Source organism: Callorhinus ursinus, unplaced genomic scaffold (assembly GCF_003265705.2).
Source record: "Callorhinus ursinus isolate GAN/ISIS: 27379988/994484 unplaced genomic scaffold, GSC_fseal_2.0 scaffold28, whole genome shotgun sequence".
NCBI lineage: Eukaryota > Metazoa > Chordata > Mammalia > Carnivora > Otariidae > Callorhinus > Callorhinus ursinus.
Genome location: NW_027397090.1, coordinates 10,815,413 through 10,840,397, shown reverse-complemented (window position 1 = coordinate 10,840,397; position 24,985 = coordinate 10,815,413). Strand labels below are relative to the sequence as shown.

Genomic DNA, 24,985 nt, shown 5'->3' with positions numbered 1-24,985 from the left:
AACTGACAATTCCTACAGCACCCGAACCGTATCTGTTTAAAATGAATCTGTATAGCTCCTAGCACAGTGCAGTATCCAGACAGCACACTGATAGCGGATTAAAATAGCAAATATGGGTAACACTTCACAAATAAGGATGCTGAAAAACAGGTTAAATGACAGGTAATCACAAGAGTCCTTTGTTACAGCTTTGGGGGGCGGGGTTGCTTCATGCTGCTTTGTGCAGGGCTGGGGGTAGAGGTGCGGTGTCTCCAGGGGTACTGGCCTAGTACCCTCATGTGTGTGTACCCCTATGGAGGGTGGTCCTCAAATCTACTTGGCTGTTCATGAGAGATGTCTTGTCAAAGTCACCCAAGACGCCCCTGTTGCCAGATTCAGTGGTCAATGCTCAGTCCTGGTTTATCTACAGGATGGGACACGGTTAATCACTCCCTCTTTCTTGCAATACTTCATTCAGATGGAGGGTGACACAGTCTCTGAAAGTTCATGTACCAGGAAACAAATTGGGATGGTTGGTCACTCTACTGTTTCTAGGTTCTCTTCCTATGATGCAGTACTCCAGGACTCAGTCCTAAAATGTCTTTGCTTCTCAATCTGCATTCACTCCCAGATGAGCTCATCTACTCCCATGGCTTTAAATACCTTTTTTTTTTTAAATTACAAATTTATATCTTTGCCCTGAAATCCAGCTTGACTTTTCCAACTACATCCAAACATCACCATCTGGTGGTCTAATAGGACTCTCAAACACAACAAATTCAAAACTAATTCTTAATTTGCCTGCTGATCTTTTCTTCCCATATCTCCCAAGTCTTGGCATATCAGAGGGTGGCAAATCCATTCTGCTGGTTGCCCAGAGCAAACCCTTCAGAGTCGCTGTTGGTTTTTCCCTTTCTCTTACACCTTACATACTGTCCATCAGAAAATCCCATCCACTTTACTTCTGAAATATATTCAGCATCCAACCGTCTCACCTTCTCTACTGGCATCACTCTCTATAACCCTATTCCAGAGTTATTGTGACAACTTCCTAACACCCTCCCCACCCCAGTCTGCTCTCCACATAGCAACCACAGTGATCCTTATAAAAGGAACTCTATAAGTCATCTCTATAAAAAGTCAGATCATGCCTGGCCTCTGGCTCAATGCTTCCAGAGACTTCCCAACTTAGAGTAAGAGCTGAAGTTCTTCTGAGGTCTCTGAGCCCTGCTTTCCCTTTGATCTCATCTCCTCGTGCCCACTCTACTCAGCTCATACTCCACTTCCTTGCTGTCGCTGGAGCAGACCACATACTCTTGCCTTGGGGACTCTGCACGTGCTGTTCCTTCTAACTATAATACTCTTCCTTCAGCTACCTCTCAAGTTCATGCAGAATTCTTCCCAAGTGTCTCCTTTCCAATAGACACCCAAATAGCTCCCCTTCTGTATAACTCTCTATCCTCTTTCCCTCTTTTATTCTTCAAGGCACTTAAGCCCCTTGATATAGTCTGCATTCACTTATTTGTCTGTCTCTCATTCTAGAACATAGGTTCCATGAGGCTAGACCCTTTGTTGTATTCACTAGCATATCCCCAGCTCCTAGAGCAGTACCTAGCACAGAGTTGAGACCCAATACATATTTCTGGAAGGAAGGAAGGAAGGAAGGAAGGAAGGAAGGAAGGAAGGAAGGAAGGAAGGAAGGGACATTTAAGACAATCCTCTCCGCTCTCTATTATATTTAAGTAAACAGAGCTGAGAACATAAGGTTCTTCTCCAGTGATTTCAAAGTACTTCATGGCTTAGATTCAACAATGTTCCCCAGCTTCTCCCAATGTCAATCTTCCACTGTACTACTGAGTAGAAGATGCTGACAGGCCATCATGGGCATCAACCTATTTTTACCAAGACACTTTGATGTCCCTGCTTTTCAATGACAGAAATAAAACTCCTGCTTGGCATGCAGGCTGCCACTCTGTCATTTTATGTTCCATTGTGAATCTGCCACGAAAACTATATTGAGGCCTTTATTTCCATCATGGCCTCTCAAGGGAAATCAATGAAACCTAAGGACAGCCCAACTCCTTGACAGATGAAGCACAAAAGAACAATAGCATCAGAAAAATTTAAAAGAACCATATTTATCAAGTGATCTAACATTTTGGTCATTCTTGGTAGTAAAAGCAAAAGGTTGCTTTATTGCACAGCTTAAACACATTACACATTACACATAAACACATTACAAAAATGAATGCCTTCTAAGGTACGAGACTTTTTTTTTTTTACATAGATGTTACACACAAACATCTCATGTATCCCTGGTGTTTAGGATGTGGCTTTTTTAAACAACCTTTTCTTCAGCAAGAACTGTTACATTCCAGCTGATTCATTCCATTTCACTTCAAATCTTTTCTATTCTCATTTTTAAAAATAGAATTTTTCCCTCTATGAACATGTAGGTTAAGGTTATTAACCAAGTATAGTGTCTCATACCCTCCTTTCTACTTTAGGACAGAGATCCCAACCTTTTCTTGTAGTTCACTCTCCTTTCGACTTTGAATGATCAGAAAATAGTTTTAGTATTTTAATGAAGATGTCAACTATAAAGTCATTTGCCTGTGTAGATGGCTGGCATGAGAGGATGTCTGGTCGACCTGCCCACAAGGCTGTGGCAATGGAGGATGCCAAGGCCAACGTGCGATGCTACACACAGGTGAGTCTACACACAAGGTCATGCTCTCTGGCACTGGTCACAAACGACTCTGGAAAGAGTGTCAAAGAGACCCAGGGCAGGTCTATCATCATATCACCAGGTCTAAAAAGCCAACTTGAAACAGTCGACCCTCTTCACAGTGCACAGTGCAAGAGTTTAAAATACTTTATCTACTTTGAAAACACACATACATCACAGCTGACATTTACAATTAGAGTTTAAAAACAAAGATCCAATAAAACCACACATACCCACACACCTTTTCTCTCATGTGATTGATCTGATTTACAACAGAAGCCACTGTATTTATATAAGGATATATCCATAGGGTTAGCAATGGTCCTTGCCCACCACATTTTCTGAAACCCAGAGCAACCCAGACGACAAAAGAAACTACCTTTCTTTACGTTTTTTTTTCCTCCTATTTGGAATACTTCTACCTATGTAGGTTCTTTAAACAATCCTCCATCTGGATCACATGCTAAAATCCCAGGGAACTTTAACATATCAAGATACCCAGGCCCCAGCCCTTAGAGATTCTGATTTCATTGTTCTCTGGTGGGCCTGGCCACAGATGTTTCTAAAGGTCCCAGATGATTGTAATGTGCAGCCAGGGCTGAAAACCTTCCTTTAAGTCTTCTCTGCCTCTCTCAGCAAGCTTTTACCTCCTTTTGAACACCTAGCACACTTAAAGACGGTATAGGTCCTCTGTCCTCCCAAGTAGACCACAAGGCCTTTCAGAGCTGAAACCACCTCTGGTCACCTTTTAATCCCTCACCCTGCCTCCAATATACAGACAACAGACAGTGCCAAACATGTGGGCAGAACCATTCACCAGTATTTACACAACGTCTATGATACCATTCTATTAACCCTAATGGGAGGGGGAGCACTCTTAGGCCAACATCGCGAATAAAAAAACCTGGAGCCTTCACAGAGATTAACTTGCCCCAGATTATATACCAAATCAGTGGCAGTAATGCTTCACCTGGGACCCATCTCACCAGTTTTTGTAGAAAAAAAAAATGCTTATTTTTTTCTTTTTTTTTTAATTTTTTATTGTTATGTTAATCACCATATATTACATCATTAGTTTTTGGTGCAGTGTTCCATGATTCATTGTTTGTTCATAACACCCAGTGCTCCATGCAGAACGTGCCCTCCTCAAAACCCATCACCAGGCTAACCCATCCCCCTACCCCCTCCCCTCTAGAACCCTCAATTTGTTTTTCAGAGTCCATCATCTCTCATGGTTCGTCTCCCCCTCTGACATACTCCCCTTTTCTTCCTCTCCTGTTATCTTCTTCTTTTTCTTTTTTCTTAAAATATGTTGCGTTATTTGTTTCAGAAGTACAGATCTGTGATTCAACAGTCTTGCACAATTCACAGCGCTCACCGTAGCACATACCCTCCCCAATGTCTATCACCCAGCCACCCCATCCCTCCCACCCCCAACCACTCCAGTAACACTCAGTTTGTTTCCTGAGATTAAGAATTCCTCATATCAGTGAGGTCATGTGATACATGTCTTTCTCTGATTGACTTATTTCACTCAGCATAACACCCTCCAGTTCCATCCACGTCGTTGCAAATGGCAAGATCTCATTCCTAAAAAAGTGCTTATTTTTAATGATTTATGTATAAAAGAAAATTTTATGATACAATTTTATGATACAATGCACCTTTTTGCAACACAAAAATTCTATTCATATCCACAAATTCATGAAAGGCAGGTATATTCAAGCAAAACGGGGTCCACTTAGGCTTGTGGCCAAGTTTTGGCCTCTTGCAAGACAACAGACTAATCCCTGATTGGGTTTGCTTTTTTTTTTTTTTTTAAGATTTTTATTTATTTGAGGGGGTGGTGGGCAGAGGCAGAGAATCTTCAAGCAGACTCTCGACTGAGCTTGGAACCCAGTGTGGGGCTCAATCTCACAACCCTGAGATCATGACCTGAGCCGAAACTAAGAGTCCGATGCTCAACTGACTGAGCCACCCAGGCGCCCCATGGATTGGGTTTTAAATAACGTGGCACCATTAAATACTTCTAAAAATTAAATAGCCACTTGTATTAGCATGTGGGGTTGTTGAAATGGGTAGTTATATAAATAAAGGTAAGGGAAACAAAAGCCAAAATGCACTTGGTCTTATTTTCCAATTGTCTGAAACCAATGAACAGTCTATAGCTTCGCCTTTAAGAAAAGTTTTTTTTAAAAGCTACTTCAGCTTGAGAGTTTTTAGATGATAAGCTAGTTCTCTGCCTTGCCAGGAATGAAGCTTGCTGAAATGTCCCATTATGTTTCTGTGGTATGGATTTTTTTTTTTTAAGGTAAAGGGAAATCACCACTAAATTGATGATGTCTGTTGGAGAAACCTTCATTTGGGAAGATGATTCAGGGGAAAGAACGGCCGCTTCATTGTGACATGACAGCATGGCGGCAGGAAAACGTTAGGGTGATTTCCTCGACAGGCTGCGCTTTTTTTTTTTGTTTGTTTAAAGGGGGAATTAAAATCAGGCCTCTTGGCTCCCTCATGCTTCCTGCTCCTCATGCAGTTAACAAGAAGGAACAGGGGCAGCACCAAGTGCTGAAATTGGAGTCGTGATCTGGGAAGAGATAATCAGGAGCTAACCTGAAATACTAGGAACCATATATTTTAAAGGCTATTCATTTGCAAATAGAACCAGGAATAAATTACAACAGGCAGGAACCCATGATCCTTGCATAGTTAAACAATGTTGCTTATTTTTGCTATTTCTTTGATGTCTTCTGTTAGAAAATGGGTAGTTAAGCCACATGGTGATTTGCCTACCTAGCTAATGAAGAAATTCATCAACATTCACTTTTGTCAAAACCTACGGATGAGGAGGCAAAACTACCAAAGGAACACCTGTAGATATTAAGCAAGTTCTTATTCGTTGTGGACTTTAAATGAAAAACTTACGGCTGCAGCATAAACGCCAAAGCTGGTGTGGAGAGAAGGGGTTAAAGCTTGCGAGCTACACTTCCTTAAAGCCTCTTACTTACGATGTCCACACTGTTTCTCAATTCAGCCACTGCGAAGAGCCGCAGTCTTAATTTACCAACAAGCAAGGCACCAAACCCTCCCTCCTTACCTTGTTTGAAATATAAACGTGTATCTGGTCACTTTTTAACTGAATGCTGCATACTTTGGAATACAATTTGAATTAGAAATTCAAGAAAAAAAAATGTTTGGTTTTCAATGAAATATATATTAGCACCAAATTAAAAAAAAAAGAAATAGTTAATATTTCTTACTCTAAAGGTTACCTAGTCTATCTGAAGTCATGGACATCACGCATTGAATGTGCTTTTATTATATCTGCATTGTGAAACAGGAAAAGCACAAGCAAAAAGGACAGTTAGCAAGCCACTGAAGTCAGATTTTTCTGAAGAAATGTCATTACCTCTTGCAGTAAAAGATGCTATACACTTTTTACTACTCGTATTTCATCAATGACACAACACACAAATTATCCTATTGAAATAACCACACACCACTCCAGCAAACATACCTTTAAAAGATACACAGTTACACGGCGTGCAAATTGTTACAGGCAGCAAGATGGCGGGTACAGGAAACCAAGTGGAAGGTTAAAAACCTCCGAAGAGCAGAAGTGGTTTTGAAGTAATAAGTGAGAAACAAAACAAATAGCCTAACCTCCTCAAGAAAACCACTAGAAGAAGCAAGAAAGTACCGCTATACTGTGAGTGAGGAAGTGAGTACAACAAGGACCGTAGCCTCACACAAAGGAAGTGAATATTCAACTTCTGGTTTTACAAATCATCTCATTTAAGTGAGGTTTAGCCCACCTGCCTGGCATTTAGTCCTCAAATAATATAACACACAATGCACGCTCAACAGTACGTGTTAATATAAAAATACAAGCTACCTTCAACTTAAAAGGGGGAGCGTGATTCAAAAATGAAGGTCGGGACGCCTGGGTGGCTCAGTGGGTTAAGCGTCTGCCTTCGGCTCAGGTCATGATCCCAGGGTTCTGGGATCGAGTCCCACATCGGGCTTCTTGCTCAGCAGGGAGTCTGCTTCTCCCTCTGCCTGCTGCTCCCCCTGCTTCTACTCTGTCTCTGACAAATAAATAAGTAAATAAAAATCTTGAAAAAAAATTAGGTCTGTTCTGTGATTCCAATTATATGAAGTTCCAGATAAGGCAAAATTGTGACAGAAGTGGATCAGTGATTGCCTTGGGCTGGGGCCTGGAAGCAGAGACCCACTGCAAAGGGGTCCAAGGAGTATCCTAGGGTAAAGAGACTGTTCTGTATCTTGACTGAGTAGAGATTAAGTGACTAGAAATTGGCCAAATTCACCAAACTGTACACCTAAAATAAGTGAATTTCTTATATGTAAATTATACTTCCAAGAAAACAATTTTTAGGGGCGCCTGGGTGGCTCAGTCGTTAGGCGACTGCCTTCGGCTCAGGTCATGATCCCAGGGTCCTGGGATCGAGCCCCACGTAGGGCTCTCTGCTCTGCAGGAAGCCTGCTTCTCCCTCTCCCACTCCCCCTGCTTGTGTTCCCTCTCTCGCTGTATCTCTCTCTGTCAAATAAATAAATAAATAAAATTTAAAAAAAAAAGACCCTCCTGCCTTCCTCTAAGAGAAGGTGATCTTGCCTGAAACAATCTTTAAAAAAAAAAAAAAAGAAAAAGAAAAGAAAACAATTTTTAAAAATTAAGGTTCCTAAATTGACTTTCCAGATAGGGGATTTATTTTCCTAATAAAAGCCTGTTACAAATGGTAGTTGGGTTCCAGGCCACTTCCCCCTCCCCAAAATAGGAATCATAACTTGGGGGAACTCAAGTAGCCCATTTGCCCACTGAAGCCCGAGACTTCAGGACCATGGCCCCTGCAGGTCCACATTGCCCTCCCAGCTCATGCTGAAGGAAGGAGAGAGGGAAATTGTGTGATGTCAAAAAGAAGGCATAGAGTTAGGAACTGGTAGTAGGAGGTGTAAGGTGGCAGCAGAAGAACTAAGGAAAAGCAAGAAGGGAAAGCACATGCTGTGCATTTCTGCACCTGACCATTCTCTAAGCAAACCCATCTCATACTTACTAGTTGAAGAGAGGGGAAGCCAGAGGTACTTATGCTCTGTCGATGGTAATGGCCAAGGTTCGGTGGGAGAGTAAACTGTTTCCTTATTTCCGCTGAAGAATACCTTGGGTAAAATACAAACATCCAAATGAAGTGGTTATTTTAACAAATCATCACAATTCTAGATACAATCTTTGGCATCATGTTCTAAAACCCATGCCTTGGCTGGGTAATAGGCAGAACTAACATGCCCTCAGTGGCCTATGAATGGACATTGTAGCTTTCGTCTGATAGTCTACACCCTTGGAAAGTTCACAAAGGCCAGGACACCTACAACCAACCATGGCTGTTGCCCAATACTGGAAGGGTAGGAGCATGAAGGAGGGGAAGAGTCTGAGGCCCCAGGAAAGATCCAGGGCACTTGGATCCTTCTTCCCAGGCCATTCAGAGGCATTGTCTCTGCATGAGGACATTTGGTCTCTAATTAGAGTCCTTTCAACCCCATGCTGCCATTTTGATCCAGGCATTCTAATTTTAAGCAGTTGAACCCTTCTGGTCGGCTGCCTGCTATGACAGAACATTCTAGAAAACTATTATATGAACGCAGGCACCTTAGATGCTACCTAGGATTCCAAGGACTGTACGTTTTCCAAACTGCTCCCAGTAGAGTGATCTTCTGAGTCATGCATATCACAACACTGCTGTCCCCTCAGCCAACATCCTTGGTAGCTGGAAACCAGGAACATGGAAGTTGTTCTCCATTGTCTACTCACACCTACTGGCATGAGCTGTTGACCAGGGAAACCCTGGCTTACAAATAGATTGACTTTGAGGCACTCATTTGTTAGTCATTTGTGTGGAGCTCAGAATATGTTTTCTCACGTCACATTTCTCATTCGATCTCATTTGTTGGTGGATGGACTCTTAGGCTAGTTCACAAAAGTGTATATAAACCACAGTGAGACCATTACATAGTATAATTAGACACTAAGAGACATTTATTGAGGATCAAGTGAGATTGTATATTTGAAACATGCTGGGTATCCAACAAAGGGCTATATAAACTTTTTAAATCATAATTTTAAAATATAAATTTGAATGCGATAAAGCTTATATTTTCTCCATTATAATGTGTGCTAAAGCATAATTACTAATTACCCTGCACTATAAGGTTTCTGACATGGTCTGCTTGGCTTTCAAATGTGGCAACATGGTTCTTCTCAGAAGCAGAAAGCCTGTTCTGGTCCCATGTGTGACGTCCATTCTCCCAATCCAAAAGCACCTCAATGTCCCTCCAGGATCCACACACTCATGCTGTACTTTGCCTAGGCATAACTACAAAGCAAACGGGTGGGCACATAACCCAACACAGGACAATGATCTCTCCTTCCCAGGACTCTGGATGATGGGTGGATACAAGGATGGAGGGAAATGGCTGGAACACCTTCATGGCAGGGGTGAACCCCTATGTGATGATGCAGTGAAGTGTGAGACCTCCCAGGAAGTGAAAGCAGCCCATACTCGTTGTAGTCCTGAATTTCCTAAGATACTGTCTTTATTTAATTTTTTTAAATATAAGAACATACTAGGATAAGAAATATTCTATTATCCACTGGGGAATGCAAATCAAAACCACATGGGCTGCCACTTTACAATCGCTAGGATGGCTATTTCAAAAAAAGATGGGTGACAGCAGGTGTTGGTGAGGATACAGAGAAATCAGAGCATCACGCATTATTGGTGGGAATATAAAATTGTGCAAGTGGTTTGGAAAACAGTCTGGCAGTTCCTCAAAAAAGTAAAACACAGTGTTCCCACATATATCCCAGCACCCAAGAGAAATGAGAACATACTTTCATACAAAAATTTAGACATGAATGTTCACAGCAGCATTATTCATAATAGAAAAGTGGAAACAACCCAAATGTCTATCACCTGCTGCATGGATAAACAAAATAAAGTCTATCATGCAATGGAATATTATTTAGCAACAAAAAAGGAAAGAAGTACTATTATATACAACAACATGGATGCACCTTGCAAACATCATGCCAAGTGAAAGAAGCTAAACCCAAAGACCACATATTTATTAGTCCTTATATGAAATTTCCAGAACAAGAGAGCCTATAGAGGCAGAAAGTGGACGAGTGGTTGCCTAGGGCTGGGGCCTTGGAAGCAAATGGGGAGTGACTGCTAATGGGAACAGGGTTTCTTTTCGGGGTGAAGAAAATGTTTTAAAATTGAGTGTAGTGACAGAAACACAACTCCATGAATATATTAAGAATTAGCAAATTACGCATGTGAAATGGGTGAACTAGGTGGATTATTTCTCAATAAAGATATGGATGTGTGCAAGTGTCCTAAAAACACAAGAGTGAAGGCAGAAATTACCAAATTTAATGAAACAGCCAAGAATGGAGGAAAATCTGCAGAATTTGCTTCCAAGTACTCGACAGGCTGATTTTCATTACAAGTTGAACCATCACCAATTTTTAAAAACCAACAGATTAGACCACTGTCCATATCAAAAGGCCCATCTTGCATGAACAACACTGTATCTTGCATTTGGCACCACAAAGGAACCCAAACCAACATGGCGATCGCTTATGTGCTTACTTAGGGAGATGACCGTAGACACAGAGGGACAAGACAACCAAGCAAAGGCCCTTTGCTGTAACCTGGGTGCCTTCTGACAGACATGTCTTACTGCTCCTGAGACTTCTGCCCCCAGGTCCTCCCCACAGGACCTCTCAAATAACATGATTTCGTCTCATGGTCCTTCTGTAGCTCTTCCTGCCATAGACCAGAGGGGTCTATCTGAAATGGGAATATCTAAAAAGGATCAGGAAAGGTAGGGCATTATAGGGGAGTCAAAGAAAGGAAGCAGGGACAGATTCTTGCTTTCATTTTGAAGCAAAATCTGTCATCCTATGCCAAAACCCCAATATTTTTTTCAGCATGAAATAAGAATGTTCCTGCTCTTCAATCCTTCTTAAAGAGGGTCAGCGAGTGTTTCTGTTGCAATTCTCCACATCGGTTTCCCAATTCGGAGCCACACAACTGATCCTCTTCCCTGACAGTGGGGCCTGGGATCAATTCTATAGAATGCAATTAAATCTGTCCCTTTAAAGCTGTCAAATATGGAGATGAATTGTTGGTCCTTAAAATGAACATACTGAATCGTCCCACATGGAAAAGAACTTCTATCATTTAAAGAACGTCCAAATTAAATCTCTCTGGAGAGGCCCTAAGCCCATATTAAACCAGCAAAAATAAGCTAGAAGGACAAAATCACACATTGGTCAAACTGTGGGAAAATCAGCATGCCCCACACCCCAGTGGAACCCCACAAGGTTGTATATTGGTTCAGTGCCTCTGGAAAGCAACACTGTAATACACAACAAGAACTCTAAAACTGTCATTACTTTTCAATGTGATCATTTCACCTTGGAGAATATACCCCGTTTCATACAAACATATAATTTGAGCAGTAATGAATATAAGAACTCTGTATATGGTGGCAAATAACTGAAAATAACCAAAGCACCCAACACAAGGGAGAGCACCAATAACAGCAAATAGGTGAAATACGATTTTACCACTTAAAATAAAAATGTGAATTAGGTTCACCCATGGAAAAGTGCATACCAAGTTACAAGTGAAAAGTAAAATGAGGAACTGAATAGAAATTACTAACAGTATATGTGTAAGGATCAGAAATCCTTTTGGTAATTATCTAAAGCTAGTTTAATCACTACCTCATTCAGCTCTTTCTGATGTAAAGTTGCTTAAGTTCATCATTTTGAAAAAAGGTGTGTACATATAAAATAGCATGCAGGCACAGGTGCACTCTTGGGAATTTTTTTTCTTTTTTAAATTTTTTATTGTTATGTTAATCGCCATACATCATTAGTTTTTGATGTAGTGTTCCATGATTCATTGTTTGTGCATAATACCCAGTACTCCACGCAGAACGTGCCCTCCCTAATACCCATCACCAGGCTAACCCATTCCCCCCCTCTCCCCTCTAGAACCCTCAGTTTGTTTTTCAGGCACTCTTGGGAATTTTTTAAATTTTGTAAATTTCAGCTATAATGTTAGTGATATGGAACTTCATTCTCAGAAGAGCACCTAGCATCCCAGCATCAAAATCAACCCTCTTCCTCTGTACATTGACCCTAGCAAAGGGGAAAGCCTGCCTACACAGAGAAGAGAATTCAGCCCCGGCAAGGGGTCATCCAGACTTGGTGTCCACGCAGGTAGTGATGGCGTGTGGGTTTTATTTCCTCTGTATTTGAGTCTCAGACCAAATTCAACATGTGTTAGACAATCTTAATGATGCCAGATTTATATATATCATGATATTTCCTTGATGAGCTAAGACACTTTTCTAATAACTCAAAATGCTTTAAAATATTATTTTCTTTATTTCTACAAATTAAACTGGGAGGGAGCCTTGGGATTTGTTTAAAATGTTGGTACCCCCACTCAGGAGTCAGAATGGTAGAGGGGGATGGGTAGCAAAGCTCTGTTTTTATTCGGACGGACAGATAATTGTGATACACACAGTTGGGACTAAAGGCCAACTAGAACTAATGATGGAGCAGAGCTTGCCAAGTGTGAACTATGGACCATATGCTTCCAATTATCAGCTGCTTAATAAAATGTGGATTCCTAGGCCCTATCCCCGTCCAGAAACAGCATCTCTTATGGCATGGCCTGGAAAACTGCATGTTTAGCCAGCAACTCCAGGTGATTTTTATGTCAATAAAGATTTGCTAATAGTGCACGACTATGAGAGAGTATTAGTTCCTTCACTCATTCAAAAAACATCGAGGGCACAAAAGTGCCAGGCTCTCTGCCAAGTGCCAGGGATTAAAGTCCAAGATGATACTGTTGCTGTTCCTGGAGGCTCAGCCCAGTGGGTGGGAGGGAGGAGGACAGATGGATAACTGAATAAATAATTATAACAGAACATGATGAGTATTATAATAAAAAATGTGACCATGCCTTGTGAGCAAAGAGGAGGGAGTTAGTAATTCAGCCTAGGAATGCTTAGAAGGCTTCCGGAATAAGAGGACTATCGAACCCAGGTGCCTGGGTGGCTCAGTCGGTTAAGCATCCAACTCTTCATTTCGGTTCAGGTCATGATTTCAGGGTTGTGAGATCGAGCCCCATGTGAGATTGAGAGCCCCAAGGCTCCCTTTCTCCCTCTCCATCTGCACCGCCCCCAAAAAAGAGGACTTTCGAGCCATACTTTGAAAAAAAAAAAAAAAAGAAGTAGGAATAGACCTGATGGAAAAAAGCAGTTTGTTTGTTTTTACCATTTCACAACATCTAATACTTGAAGTAGGAGTATGAAGGAGTATTCAAGTATTTTAACTGTCAGGCTGTCCTGTTTCTTTACATAAATGTAGCCATTTGCCAGCTCTTTGAGTTCAAGTAGATTAGTTAACCAAGCAGAGTCTTAGTTCCATTACGTATGAAATGAAGGGGCTGGGCTATCTGATTTCCTGGGCACCTTTCCAGCTCAAACTGGCAAAGATGCTCAAGAATCTCCAAGTGGAACAGTTAGCACCATGATCTACATCAGCAGCTGTGCTAGGAAAACTACAGAGCCCTGGAAGGCTTCTCGCTGGCTTTCATCCCTAAAAGAAAATTCTTTCACTATATGCTGGATGGTCAGCAGCCAAAATGGTTGGAAGAATTTTAAAATGGATTCAAGAAAAAAAACAAGTCAATAAGTATTTCAAGGGGCTTAGGGTTTTCCTGAATGTGACATGTTTTAAACAAGAGTGAACGGGGTGGAATAAAGAAAAGTAAAACTATAATTTACCCTTAGTAACTAACAACTGACTTAGTAACTAACAAAACACTCAAGAAATACAAGCGTAAAGTACGCAGCTAGTAATAAACACTAATTACAGACATTTGTGGGTGGCACATACATGTATGTGGCCACAGGCACATGGTGTAATTTAACCTTGCAAAATAACCATTGTTCGGGACCAGCAATGATTTGCACCAAGTAAGCAATGAAATTGCTTCCTGAATTATAAGGTTAGGGCAGTACAGTAAAACAACGATAATGAAGATTTTTAAATCTATTATTGTGTGTAGAAAAAGTAGCTCTGAATGATGTAAATAAGCCAGGTTGGATCACAGTGCATGGCATGGATAAAGTCTGAAAACACACAGCTGGGCTCACGAGTGAGTAGTTCCTGGAGTTGACCACATCAAAACGACAGAAGGTGGGGCGCCCGGGTGGATCAGTTAGTTGGTTTGGCATCTGACTCTTGGTTTCAGCTCAGGTCCTGGTCTCAGGGGTCGTGGGGTCCAGCCCTGCCTCCAAGTAATCTCGATGCCCAACATGGGGCTGGAACTCACGACCCCAAGATCAAGAGTTGCATGCTCTGCTGACTGAGCCACTGAGGGGGCCCTAAAGTGTACCTTTAAATTTAAAAGGCTACAAAATTAATAGCTGTAGCAAATTATATATATTATACATTATATAATATATACACACTATTATACATTATATAATATATACATAATAATATATACTATACATACAGTATATATTATCTACATATATAATACATGTATATAACTCCATCCTTACATATACATACACGTTAATGGAGTCTGGAACAAATTCCTCAGAAGTTCGTTAGCCTGGGGCTCCATAATAGATATTTCAGGTTTCAGATTTTCTCATATTTTCCATCTCTTCTCATAAACAGACATGCCGTAAATGTACAACTTTTATAAAGATGATTCAACAAGTGGAAACATGATTACAAAGAGAAGTTTGCTGCTTATTAACAAGCTGTGGAACTTATGTTTCTTCCTCACAGGGGAGTCCCAAATTCCTTTCACTTGGAAAATTCCTCTGAATAGGAAGAATATTTATGCGATGACTGAAGTGTTTTGAGTGTTCTCACAGGGAGCCTAGAGAAGAGTTAGCCAATGTCTTCAGGGTCTCGCTAAGGCATCAGTTTCTCTCCTGACATAGTCCTACCTCCTACTGATGAGGCAGCATAATCACCTAAAAGAACACCTATAAGTACTGAGTAATTTTTTTAAAGATTTTATTTATTTGTCTGAGAGAGCATGAGAAGGGGGAGGGGCAGAGGGAGAGAAAGAAGCAGACTCCCCACTGAGCAGGGAGCCCAATGCAGGGCTCAAACCCAAGACCCTGAGGCAGACGCTTAACCGACTGAGCCACCCAGGCACCCCATGTTTGTACCCATTTAGAGGGGGAAAAAAGATGTCTCCAAAAAAGTGTCCTGACACACAAAGAAACAGATCTAACATATGTAAACTGAAGTCCCAAAAGGGGAGAAGAGACAAAACAGAAGTGAGATTTACAGAAATATTGTTGATAGGAGCATCAAAGACAGATTCAAAACACACAGATACAACCTCCCATCACAATTAATACAGAGAAAATCAAACCTAGCCACATCACAGTAAAACACAAAAATCAAGGAGAAATTTTAAATGTTCTTGAAAAAATCTGGGGAAAAGACACATTGCCTCCAAAGCATAATAGTAAGACTGATCATTGACTTCTCAATGGAAACAGTGAAATCCCAAAACCAATGCAATGACATCTTTATAGTGCTGGAAGAAAACAACTACCAGTCTAGAATGTTCTACCTGGTGAAAATATCCTTCATTAAGAAAGGATAAATAAAGACTTTACCAGATAAACAACAACTGAGAGAATTTATTACTAGCAGAGCTGGACTAAAAGAAATAGTAAAGAGAGCTCTTCAGACAGAAGGAGAGCAGAAAAGTATTCCAGATGGAAGCACAAAAGTGTTGAAAGCAATGAAGTACATCGACAGTACAAAATAATGATAATAATGTGGATTTAAAATACACATAGCATTGGGGCACCTGGCTGGCTCAGTTGGTAGAGCATTTGACTCTTGATCTTGGGGTTGTGAGTCTGAGCCCCGTGTTGGGTGTAGAGATCACTTATTTATTTTTTTTTTAAGATTTTATTTATTTATTTGACAGAGAGAGAGAGAGAGCATGAGTGCACAAGCAGGGAGAGCAGGAGAGAGAGAAGCAGGCTCCCCAATGAGCAGGGAGCCCAACACCAGCCTCAATCCCAGGACTCTGGGATCATGACCAGAGCCAAAGGCACATACTTAACCAACTGAGCCACCCAGGTGCCCCTAGAGATCACTTTAAAAAAATTAAAAATCTTAAATAAATTTAAAATATACATAGCATTAAAATCCATGTCAGTGATAACACAGAAGGTGGGAAGGGTAAATGGAGTTCATATCTTCTAAAGTTCCCGCATTGTTTGCGAAATGGTGAAAGTACTCATTGCAGAACTCTAACAAGTATGTATTGTTGTAATCTCTGGAAACAAGAGACAAGTTGAAAAAGAGGGGAAGGGGCGCCTGGGTGGCTCAGTCGTTAGGCATCTGCCTTCGGATCCCGGGATCCCAGGGTCCTGGGATCGAGCCCCGCATCGGGCTCCCTGATCCACGGGAAGCCTGCCTCTCCCTCTCCCTCTCCCCCTCCCCCTCCCCCTGCTTGTGTTCCCTCTCTCACTGTCTCTCTCTCTCTGTCAAATAAATAAAAATTTAAAAAAAAAAGGGGGGGAAACACAGTAGAAATATACACTTAAACTCAAATAAAAACATGAATGGAAGACCTGAAACCATAAAACTTTTAGAAGAAAATATAGGCAGTAAGCTCCTTGAAATAGGTCTTGGCAATGATTTTTTTATTCTTAACACCAAAAGCAAAGCAACAAAAGCAAAAACAAATAAGTGGGACTACATTAAAGTAAGAACTTTCTGCAGAGCAAAGGACACCATCAAGAAAATGAAAAGGCAATCTACTGAGTGGAAGAAAATATTTGCAAATCATATATCTGATAAGGGGCTAATATCGAAAATATATTCAAAAATTCATACAACTCAACAGCAAAAAGCCAATCTGATTTAAAAAATGGGCAGAAGACCTGAAATGACATTTTTCCAAAGAAGATATACAGAAAATATACATTTTTCCAAAGAAGATGGCCTTTCCAAAGAAGGTACATGAAAAAATGCTCAACATCATTAATCATCAGGGAAATATGAATCAAAACCACAAGGAGCTATCACCACACATCTGTCTGAATGGCTAACATCAAAAGGGAAGAAATAATAAGGGTTGGTGAGGATGTGGGAAGAGGGAACCCTCATGCACTGTTGGTGGGGATGTAAACTGGTACAGCCACTTAGAAAACAGTATGGAGGTTCCTCAAAAAAATTAAAAATAAAACTACCATATGATGCAGCAATTCCACTTCTGGGTATTTATCCAAAGAACACAAAAACACTAATTCAAAAAGATATATGCATCCTCATGTTCTTTGCAGCATTATTTACAAGAGCCAAGACATGGAAATAACCTAAGTGTCCATCGATGGATGAATGGATAAATAAATTGTATATACATACACAGTGGAGTATTATTCGGCTATATAAAAAAGTAAAATCTTGGGGCACCTGGGTGGCTCAGTCAGTCAGGAATCTGACCCTTGATTTTGGCTCAGGTTGTGATCTCAGGGTCATGGGATGGAGCCCTGAGTGGGGCTCTGCGCTCAGCACAGAGTCTGCTTGGGATTCTCTCTCTTCCTCTCCCTCTGCCCGCCCCCCTCTCTAAAATAAATAAATAAAATCTTGAAAAAAAATTAAACTTTCCCTTTTGCAATAACATGTACAGACCTTGAGGGCATTATGATAAGTGAAATAAATCTGACAAGGAAAGACAAATACTATATGATATCTCTTATATATGGAATCTATAACAAAACCAGAAACAAGCTCATAGATACAGACAACAGATTAGTGGTTGCCAAAAGGCATGGGAGAAATGAGTGAAGGGGTTTAAAAGGTAAAAAAAATGCCAGGCAATCTGCCTAAGCATAAACCTTTCTGTTGAAAAGGGGCATCTGCTTTAGAATTTTATCTAGGATTCATCTTGCTCATTTCTGAAAACCAGGAAAGAAACTGAAAACTGTAATGATTTATAACTTAGTGAGACTTACTTTTACTTTTACTGGTTTGTTATCATCATGTTTGAGATAAGTTATCTGAGTCTTAGGAACGAAGGAGTGCAAGGAAAAAACAAACTTAAATATGTCAGTAATTATATTAAATATAGTTAGAGTAAATTCACCAAATACAAGACAAAGATCATCAGATTACATAAAAAAACTATATGCTACTTACAAGAGACATACTTAGATACTTTACTTTTTAAACAGATTTATAGAGGTATAATTGACATGCAATATTCTGCGCATTTTTAAAGTGGATAATTTATAAGTTTGACACAAGTGTACACCCATGAAACCACCACTGCAATCACAAAACTTCCTCGTGCCACTTCTTAATCTCCCTCCTTCCCCCAACCCTTGCTCCCTGGTAACCACTAATTTATCTTCTATCATTATAGATTAGTTTGCATTGTCTAGAATTTTACATAAATAGAGCCATACAATGGATCTCTTTCTTCTGGCTTCTTTCACAAGCATAATTATTTTGAGATCTATCTATGTTGTAGCATACATCAATAATTCATTTCCTTTAATTATAGAGGAGTATTCCATTGCATGGATATACCACCATTTGTTTATCCATTCACCTGCTAAAGGACATTTGAGTTTTCTCCGGTTTGGGGCTGTTACAAATAAAGCTGCTATTAACATTCATGTGCAAGCCTTTTTATGGACATATTCTTTTATTTGTCTTGGGTAAATGCCTAGATAAACTGCTTACAAAGTGGTGGAAAAAAGTTAGGCAAAAATAGCCAAAAGAAAGCTGGTGTAGCTATGGTAATATGGCAAAAAGGACTTTAAAGCAACAAGTGTGACAAAAGGTAAAGAGGACATTTTCTAAATGATCAAAAGTCAGTTCACCAGAAAGATATAGCAATCTTAAATGTGTATGCACCAAGTAATAAAGGCTCAAAACATATAAAGCAAGAACTGCAGAAGAGGAGAAATATCAAATTCATAATTATAGTGAAAGACTTTAGCATACTTCTTTCAGTAAGTTATAGAACATGTAAATTAAAAAATCAGAGATATATAAGATTTGAAGATGATAAACAAACTTGATCTAATTGACTTATATAGAAAATCTACACTTAATGACAGAGTAAACATTCTTCCTGCACCGCTTCCAAAAGTAACCATATACTGGATCACAAAGCAAGTCTCAACAAACTTCAAAGTTCAGAAATCATATAGAATAGTTAGTCTCACACCACAGAATTAAACTCAGGATCAACAAAAACATACTAGCTTTCTAAATATTTGCTTATTTTTGCAGATGGAATAATATTAAACATCTTCTTTATACACATAGGTTGAATAAATGAATTTTAAAAAACTAGTTATAAACCAAAAAGGAAAAAAGGGAAAAAATTATATAAAATATCTAGATATAGTTATAAACTATTCTATTTTATTTTGAGTATGCCATATTTAGGTACTTTTTTTAAGATTTTATTATTTATTTCACAGATAGAGACACGAGAGAGGAAACACAAGCAGGAGGAGTGGGAGAGGGAGAAGCAGGCTTCCCGCTGAGCAGGGAGCCCAATGCGGGGCTCGATCCCAGGACCCTGGGATCATGACCTGAGCTGAAGGCAGATGCTTAACAACTGAGCCACCCAGTTGTGTACAAAGTACACTCTATTTGTGTACTTTTAAATATAAAAAGTATAAAAAAAGAACATTACAAAATGTCTCTCTCTTATTTTGTCTTCCAGTGATGCAAGTTCCCTCCCCATAGACAATCCACATAATAGTTTCTTACGTATATTAATGTACATATACAGTATAGATGCAAATACATATACATATTCTTTCCCCAGTACTGTACACAAATGGGAAAATAATATTTGAGATTCATCAATACAGTAGTGTGTACCAATAGTTGTTCTTTTTTTTCAATGAAGGACGATTACATTGTATGAATATACCACAATCTGTTTATCCATTCACTGGTGAGCTACATTTTGCCTGATAGATAAGCATATAAGAATCCCCTCAGTCTTTTTTATGGCTGTATATATATTCTACTATACAGATGGGCATTTTCTTAACTAATCTCTTTTACATATTTTTGTTATTTCCAATTTTTTATTGAGGTATAATTGACATATAAAATTATATTAGTTTCAGGTATAAAACATAATGATTTGATATTTATAAATATTGCAAAATGATCACACAATAAGCCTAGTTAATACCCGCCACCATACATAGTTATGGATTTTTGTATGACAAGAACTTTTAAGATCTACTCTCTCAGCAACTTTCAATTATGTAACACAGTATTATTAACTATACTCACCATGTTATACATTATATCCCTGTGACTTATTTATTTTATAACTGGAAGTTTACACCAATTGACCCCCTTCACCCATTTTGCCCATCCCCACCTAGTACCTCTGGCAACCACCAATCTATTCTCCACATCTATGAGCTCAGTTTTTTGTTCTGTTTTAGATTCTACATATAAGTGAGATTCTATAGTATTTGTCTTTCTCTGACTTACTTCACTAAGTATAATGCCCTCAAGGTCCATCCATGTTATCGCAAATGGCAAACCTTTGTAAGTTTTTCTGAGGAATCTCCACGCTGTTTTCCAGAGTGGCTGCACCAATTTATATTCCATGTTGTTTCCAGCTTTTTGCCAGCACTAATAATGTTCAGTAAATCGCACATAGGCTAATTCACACATTTACAAATACATCTGTGGAATAAAGTCCTAGAAGTGGAATTGCTGGGCCAAAGGATTTGTGTATTTGTTCTTCATAGTATTTTATCAGCTAACACATTAGAAATATAAGAGAATGTACAACATGGTTGCATCAAATTTAAGGAGTTAATGAACAAACTGGCCATTCTGCTTATTGTACCTATAACTATCCTGTAGAGTCAAGATCTGTTTATCTGATAAACAAAACCAAGGTCTTCATTGAGGAGCTCTTTTCTTCCCTTTGTGGGCAGGAAGCTGTAATCTAACAGAATTAATCCCTTCTTTTACAGGGCAACGGTAAAACTCAGCACAGTGTGATGACTTCCTGTCAGCCTGAAGATTTGGTTCAGACATTTTGGGTTTGCAGTCCCAAGAGGACTCCAAGTGAAGGTCAAGTTGGCAATGGGATAAGCAGGTCTGGGGCAGAAATGAGAAGTCCAGGTTGCAGATGTAGATTTGGCTAAGCTTGAGTGTAGGGTTGCTTTTCCAACAGGGGTAAGAGATCTACATCTCTCCGCCCACAGTTTCTCACCTGTCTCCCTAGCAACCCATTGTCTACATGGCTGTAAGCGATGCCCTCAATGGTGCAGTCAGAGTCTGCGGTCTTGGAGGAAAGCCACCCAGCCTTACTAAAGAGCAAAGAAACCAAACTCTCCAAGCCCAGCGGTCATTGGTATATTTCGACTTAGACTGCTCTTTGATGAGTCTAATTTCTGAGGAAAACCCAAGTAATAAGGGCTCTCAACAAGCTGGTCAAAGAAGATCTTCTTCCAAGCAGTGTCTGAACCACGGAAGAATTTGCGGAATGAAATCTTACCAGACTCATGAATTAAAAATAGGCATGTTTCTCGATGTCGATAATGTTCCCGATTATTAGGATTGTGGAAGGTTGACACAGCTTCTTAGTGAAAACGGAAAATAATACCAATATGTATCAAGTGCTTGCGCTAGGCCTGGTTCTGTGCTGAGCACTGGATGTGGACCATTCCACTGAATTCCCACAGCAACACTATGAACGGAGTTTGTCTTCCCCCATTCAACAAGTACAAAACACAGGACAGGAAATGTCTGGAGTCAGGATTTGAAACCAACGCTCTCTGACTCTAGCGACCAGGCTCTTAGTCACTATGATTGTATAAGCTTTTTTTAAAAAAAATGCATTTAAATCTAAATACACAATTTAAAAATACATAGAAGCAAAACCACTAGCAGGAGACGCTATTCACAGATATGTTAGAGAGACAACAATAGTTTTTTTAATTCTCTTTTCTTTTTCCATATGGCTTGTGCAGTGGTTGCCCTAATTTTGTGACAGAAATTGTATACGCGCACACATACACATTTTTAACCTACAACGTTGTCAGCTTTCTAAATAACATAAATTCTTCTGCTGAGACATGGGAACGAGCCTGAACATCTTAAGAGTCTCTTGAGGGCTCTTGTATTATTTTGTTTCTTCGTCTCCTGGAATTTCTAAATAAAACTGTGTTCTCACATACTTTGAGCCCTTGTATCCACCTCTCGATCCACCTGGATTCCATTAAACTCAACAAACACTGTTGGGCGCCATTCATTAAAAGCACCTCATTTCTCCGTTCTGAGTTGCGATTTATCTAAATTATTTGTCCTGGGCTTGGCCAGCTCCTTGGCCATTAAAAGACCACATGCTTCTTTTCTTCCTCCAAGACCATATAATGGGGCTGTTTTCAGATATGCTGGCCAAGGCAGTGAATTAACAGTGTGTCTGTGTCTCAGTGAAGTGCCTTCAGTAAGACCCCAAGAGGCTTGTGGCCTCTAAAACCAAAGTGCTTGCAGCTGTGAAGTACAAAAATGCCTTTTACAATAAGGTGAAATGGGACGATTTTAACCCCTCCTTTCTTGTCGGTTTCCTTCCTTAAATTGTGGAATTTACTGGGGTGACTGAGAAAGTTTTTGTTTGCTCTTGAACCCAGCCTCAGCTTGTGGTCGACAAACATACTAAGCGGAGGCTAGGAAGATTGGCTGTACCTTCATACTCTTCCTATATTGCAGCTCTTCTCAGACCAGCGACATCAACATCCCCTGGTAATTTGTTAGAAAAGCAAATGCTTGGGCCCCACCCCAGACTTACTGAATCCTAAACTCTGGGGTGGGGGGCAACCATCTGTGTTTTAACAAGCCCTCCAAGTGATTCTGATGCACTCTCAAGCCTGAGAACCCCTTGTTCTGTTGTGAGCCGACAAACTCCAGGTCCGCCTGCCAGGCTGCCCTTGCCTTCCACTCACCCACCCTCAGACTTTGGACTTGGCCATCTGACCACCTCCCTTAGCCTAACTAACCCCGCCCACCCAGTTAATTTGAAAACCAAGATCCTAACAGACATTCATTTACCAACATTTATATTTCCTCCTCAGATTTAGCCAAAATGTGCCACTTTATACAAACAAATGCACCCCAAAATTACCAAAATCTCCAACCCCAAACCATCTCTATTTTTTTCTCAAAATTTATTTAATTTTATATATTTTTAAAGATTTTATTTATTTATTTATTTGAGAGAGGGAGAGAGACAGAGAGCACGTACGGGGTGGAGGAGCAGAGAGAGAGAGAGAGAGAGAGAGAGAGAGAGAATCTCAAGCAGACTCTGCACTGAGCACGTTGCTCAACGCGGGGCTTGATCCCATGACCCTGAGATTGTGACCTGGGCGAAACCAAGAGTCAGACGCTTAACTGACTGAGCCACCCGGGTGCCCCTCAACATTTATTTTAGATTGGAGGGTAGGAACCATGCTCCTTACACCAGAGAAACTGCATTCTTCCTAAGTTATGAAGCTATTAATGGCTAACTCTTGTTAACTTTAGGAAAGAGCTCTTGAGTGGGGAAGGGGGAGGACTGGAGTCTCCAAGGGGTGATGTTTTGGAGAGAGAGCGCAAATTAGGAAAGTTGTAGAATGAAGAGAATCTCTTAGGAAAAACAGGAAGGAAAGAGGAGACATTAAGCCCAGAAGTCTGACCTTGATTTCTTCTTTCAACAAACAATTATTGAGCACCCACCTTTTCAAGGTGCCACAGTGAGGAAAGCAGACAGCGGTCCCTGCCCTTAAGAGAAGCTTATATGCAAATGTGCACTGCGGCCTGAGTGTCCGTATTTTGTAACAAGCTTCCTTATTCTAAACCAAGCATTACACTATCCAGTGATCTTTCCACTCATGGTCCTACTGTTTCATGACTGTAGGCATCTGAGGTAAGACAATCTTTTGGTGTCTTCATAGGCGGGAGGAGATGGCCAAAATGAGGGAAAATTGTTCAAAAAGAAAATGTGACCAGACCCCACCTCAACTAACATATTTAGCTACTCACAGAGCAAAGGAACTCTCCCCGAGGCTTCTGAAACGTATGTCTTTATAAGGTCTGAGTATTATACACATTCTGTAAAGCCACACTAGCCCTCACACAGCTCTCCCACAGGATAAGTAATATCCCCATCTTCCAGAAAAGGGAACGGAAGCAGAGAAGACCTGCGTGACTGGAGCCAGTTCTGATGCAAAGTGTCTGACCTAAGGAGCCCCTGTCTCCTCTCCCAGGTGTCTCCCTGGGCTGGATGGGCACATTCACACTCGCTCAGCCGTAGCACTCATCCTGGTCGGGAAGCCATGCCCAGTCTTCTGCCAACATTTGTCAGGAAGCCCCCGTGTCCTTTATCTTTTCTGTAAATAGTCTTCCCTGCTGGCCTCAGAAAGAGCCTCATTCTTGTTTTCCATCCACTACATGCCATAAAAATCCTGATGCTGTATATCCTTAATGACATTTCTATCCAGTTATAAAAATAAGTTCCTTTGCTCCTCCCTTACTAAAGTGTTCGTCATGTGGGGGCACCTGGGTGGCTCAGTCGGCTAAGCCACCGACTCTTGATTTGGGCTCAGGTCATGCTCTCAGGGTCCTGGGATCGAGCCCCGCATGGGGCTCCATGCTGAGCATAGAGTCTGCTTAAGATTCTCTCTCTCCCCCTCTGCCCTCACCCCCTGCCTATGCTCTCTCTCTCAAAAAATAAATAAAAATAAAGTGTTTGTCATGTTACTGTGAAAATATGCAGAAGTAAAAACCCCTTAAATCCCTTCCTAATAAATTAGAATACACTCTGTGCACTAAAGAGTTATTCAAGATGGTGGATATTATGGCATTTGCTTTGGTGAAATTGTGAAGCATGAGTTATGGACCAAAATGCTATTAAGTCTTAAGTCGAGAATACTGGCTTAAAACAACAGCTCACCCAATTTTGGGGGGGGGGGAAGAGGTTTCTTATGCAGTGTTTTCCCTTATGTGCAATGAGAATAATAATTTATTGTGAATGGGGGCGCCTGGGTGGCTCGGATAGTTAAGCGTCTGCCTTTGGCTCAGGTTATGATCCCAGGGTCCTGGGATGGAGCCCCACATTGCGGGGGGGGGGGGGGCCC

The 24,985-nt window shown here is 40.5% G+C and overlaps 1 protein-coding gene across 2 annotated transcripts in view; it reads right to left on the bottom strand.

Moving 5' to 3' along the window:
- DOCK8 (dedicator of cytokinesis 8) overlaps nucleotides 1-24,985 on the bottom strand; it is a 218,723-nt gene that overhangs the window by 163,279 nt on the left and 30,459 nt on the right. Inside the window, exon 2 of one of the 2 annotated variants that reach the window (XM_025891603.2) lies at nucleotides 7,780-7,882. In XM_025891603.2, the coding sequence (XP_025747388.2) occupies nucleotides 7,780-7,882 (103 nt within the window). Of the gene's footprint in view, nucleotides 1-6,224; nucleotides 6,379-7,779; nucleotides 7,883-24,985 lie in introns of those variants that run through there. The other variant, XM_025891605.2, reaches the window with a different exon arrangement.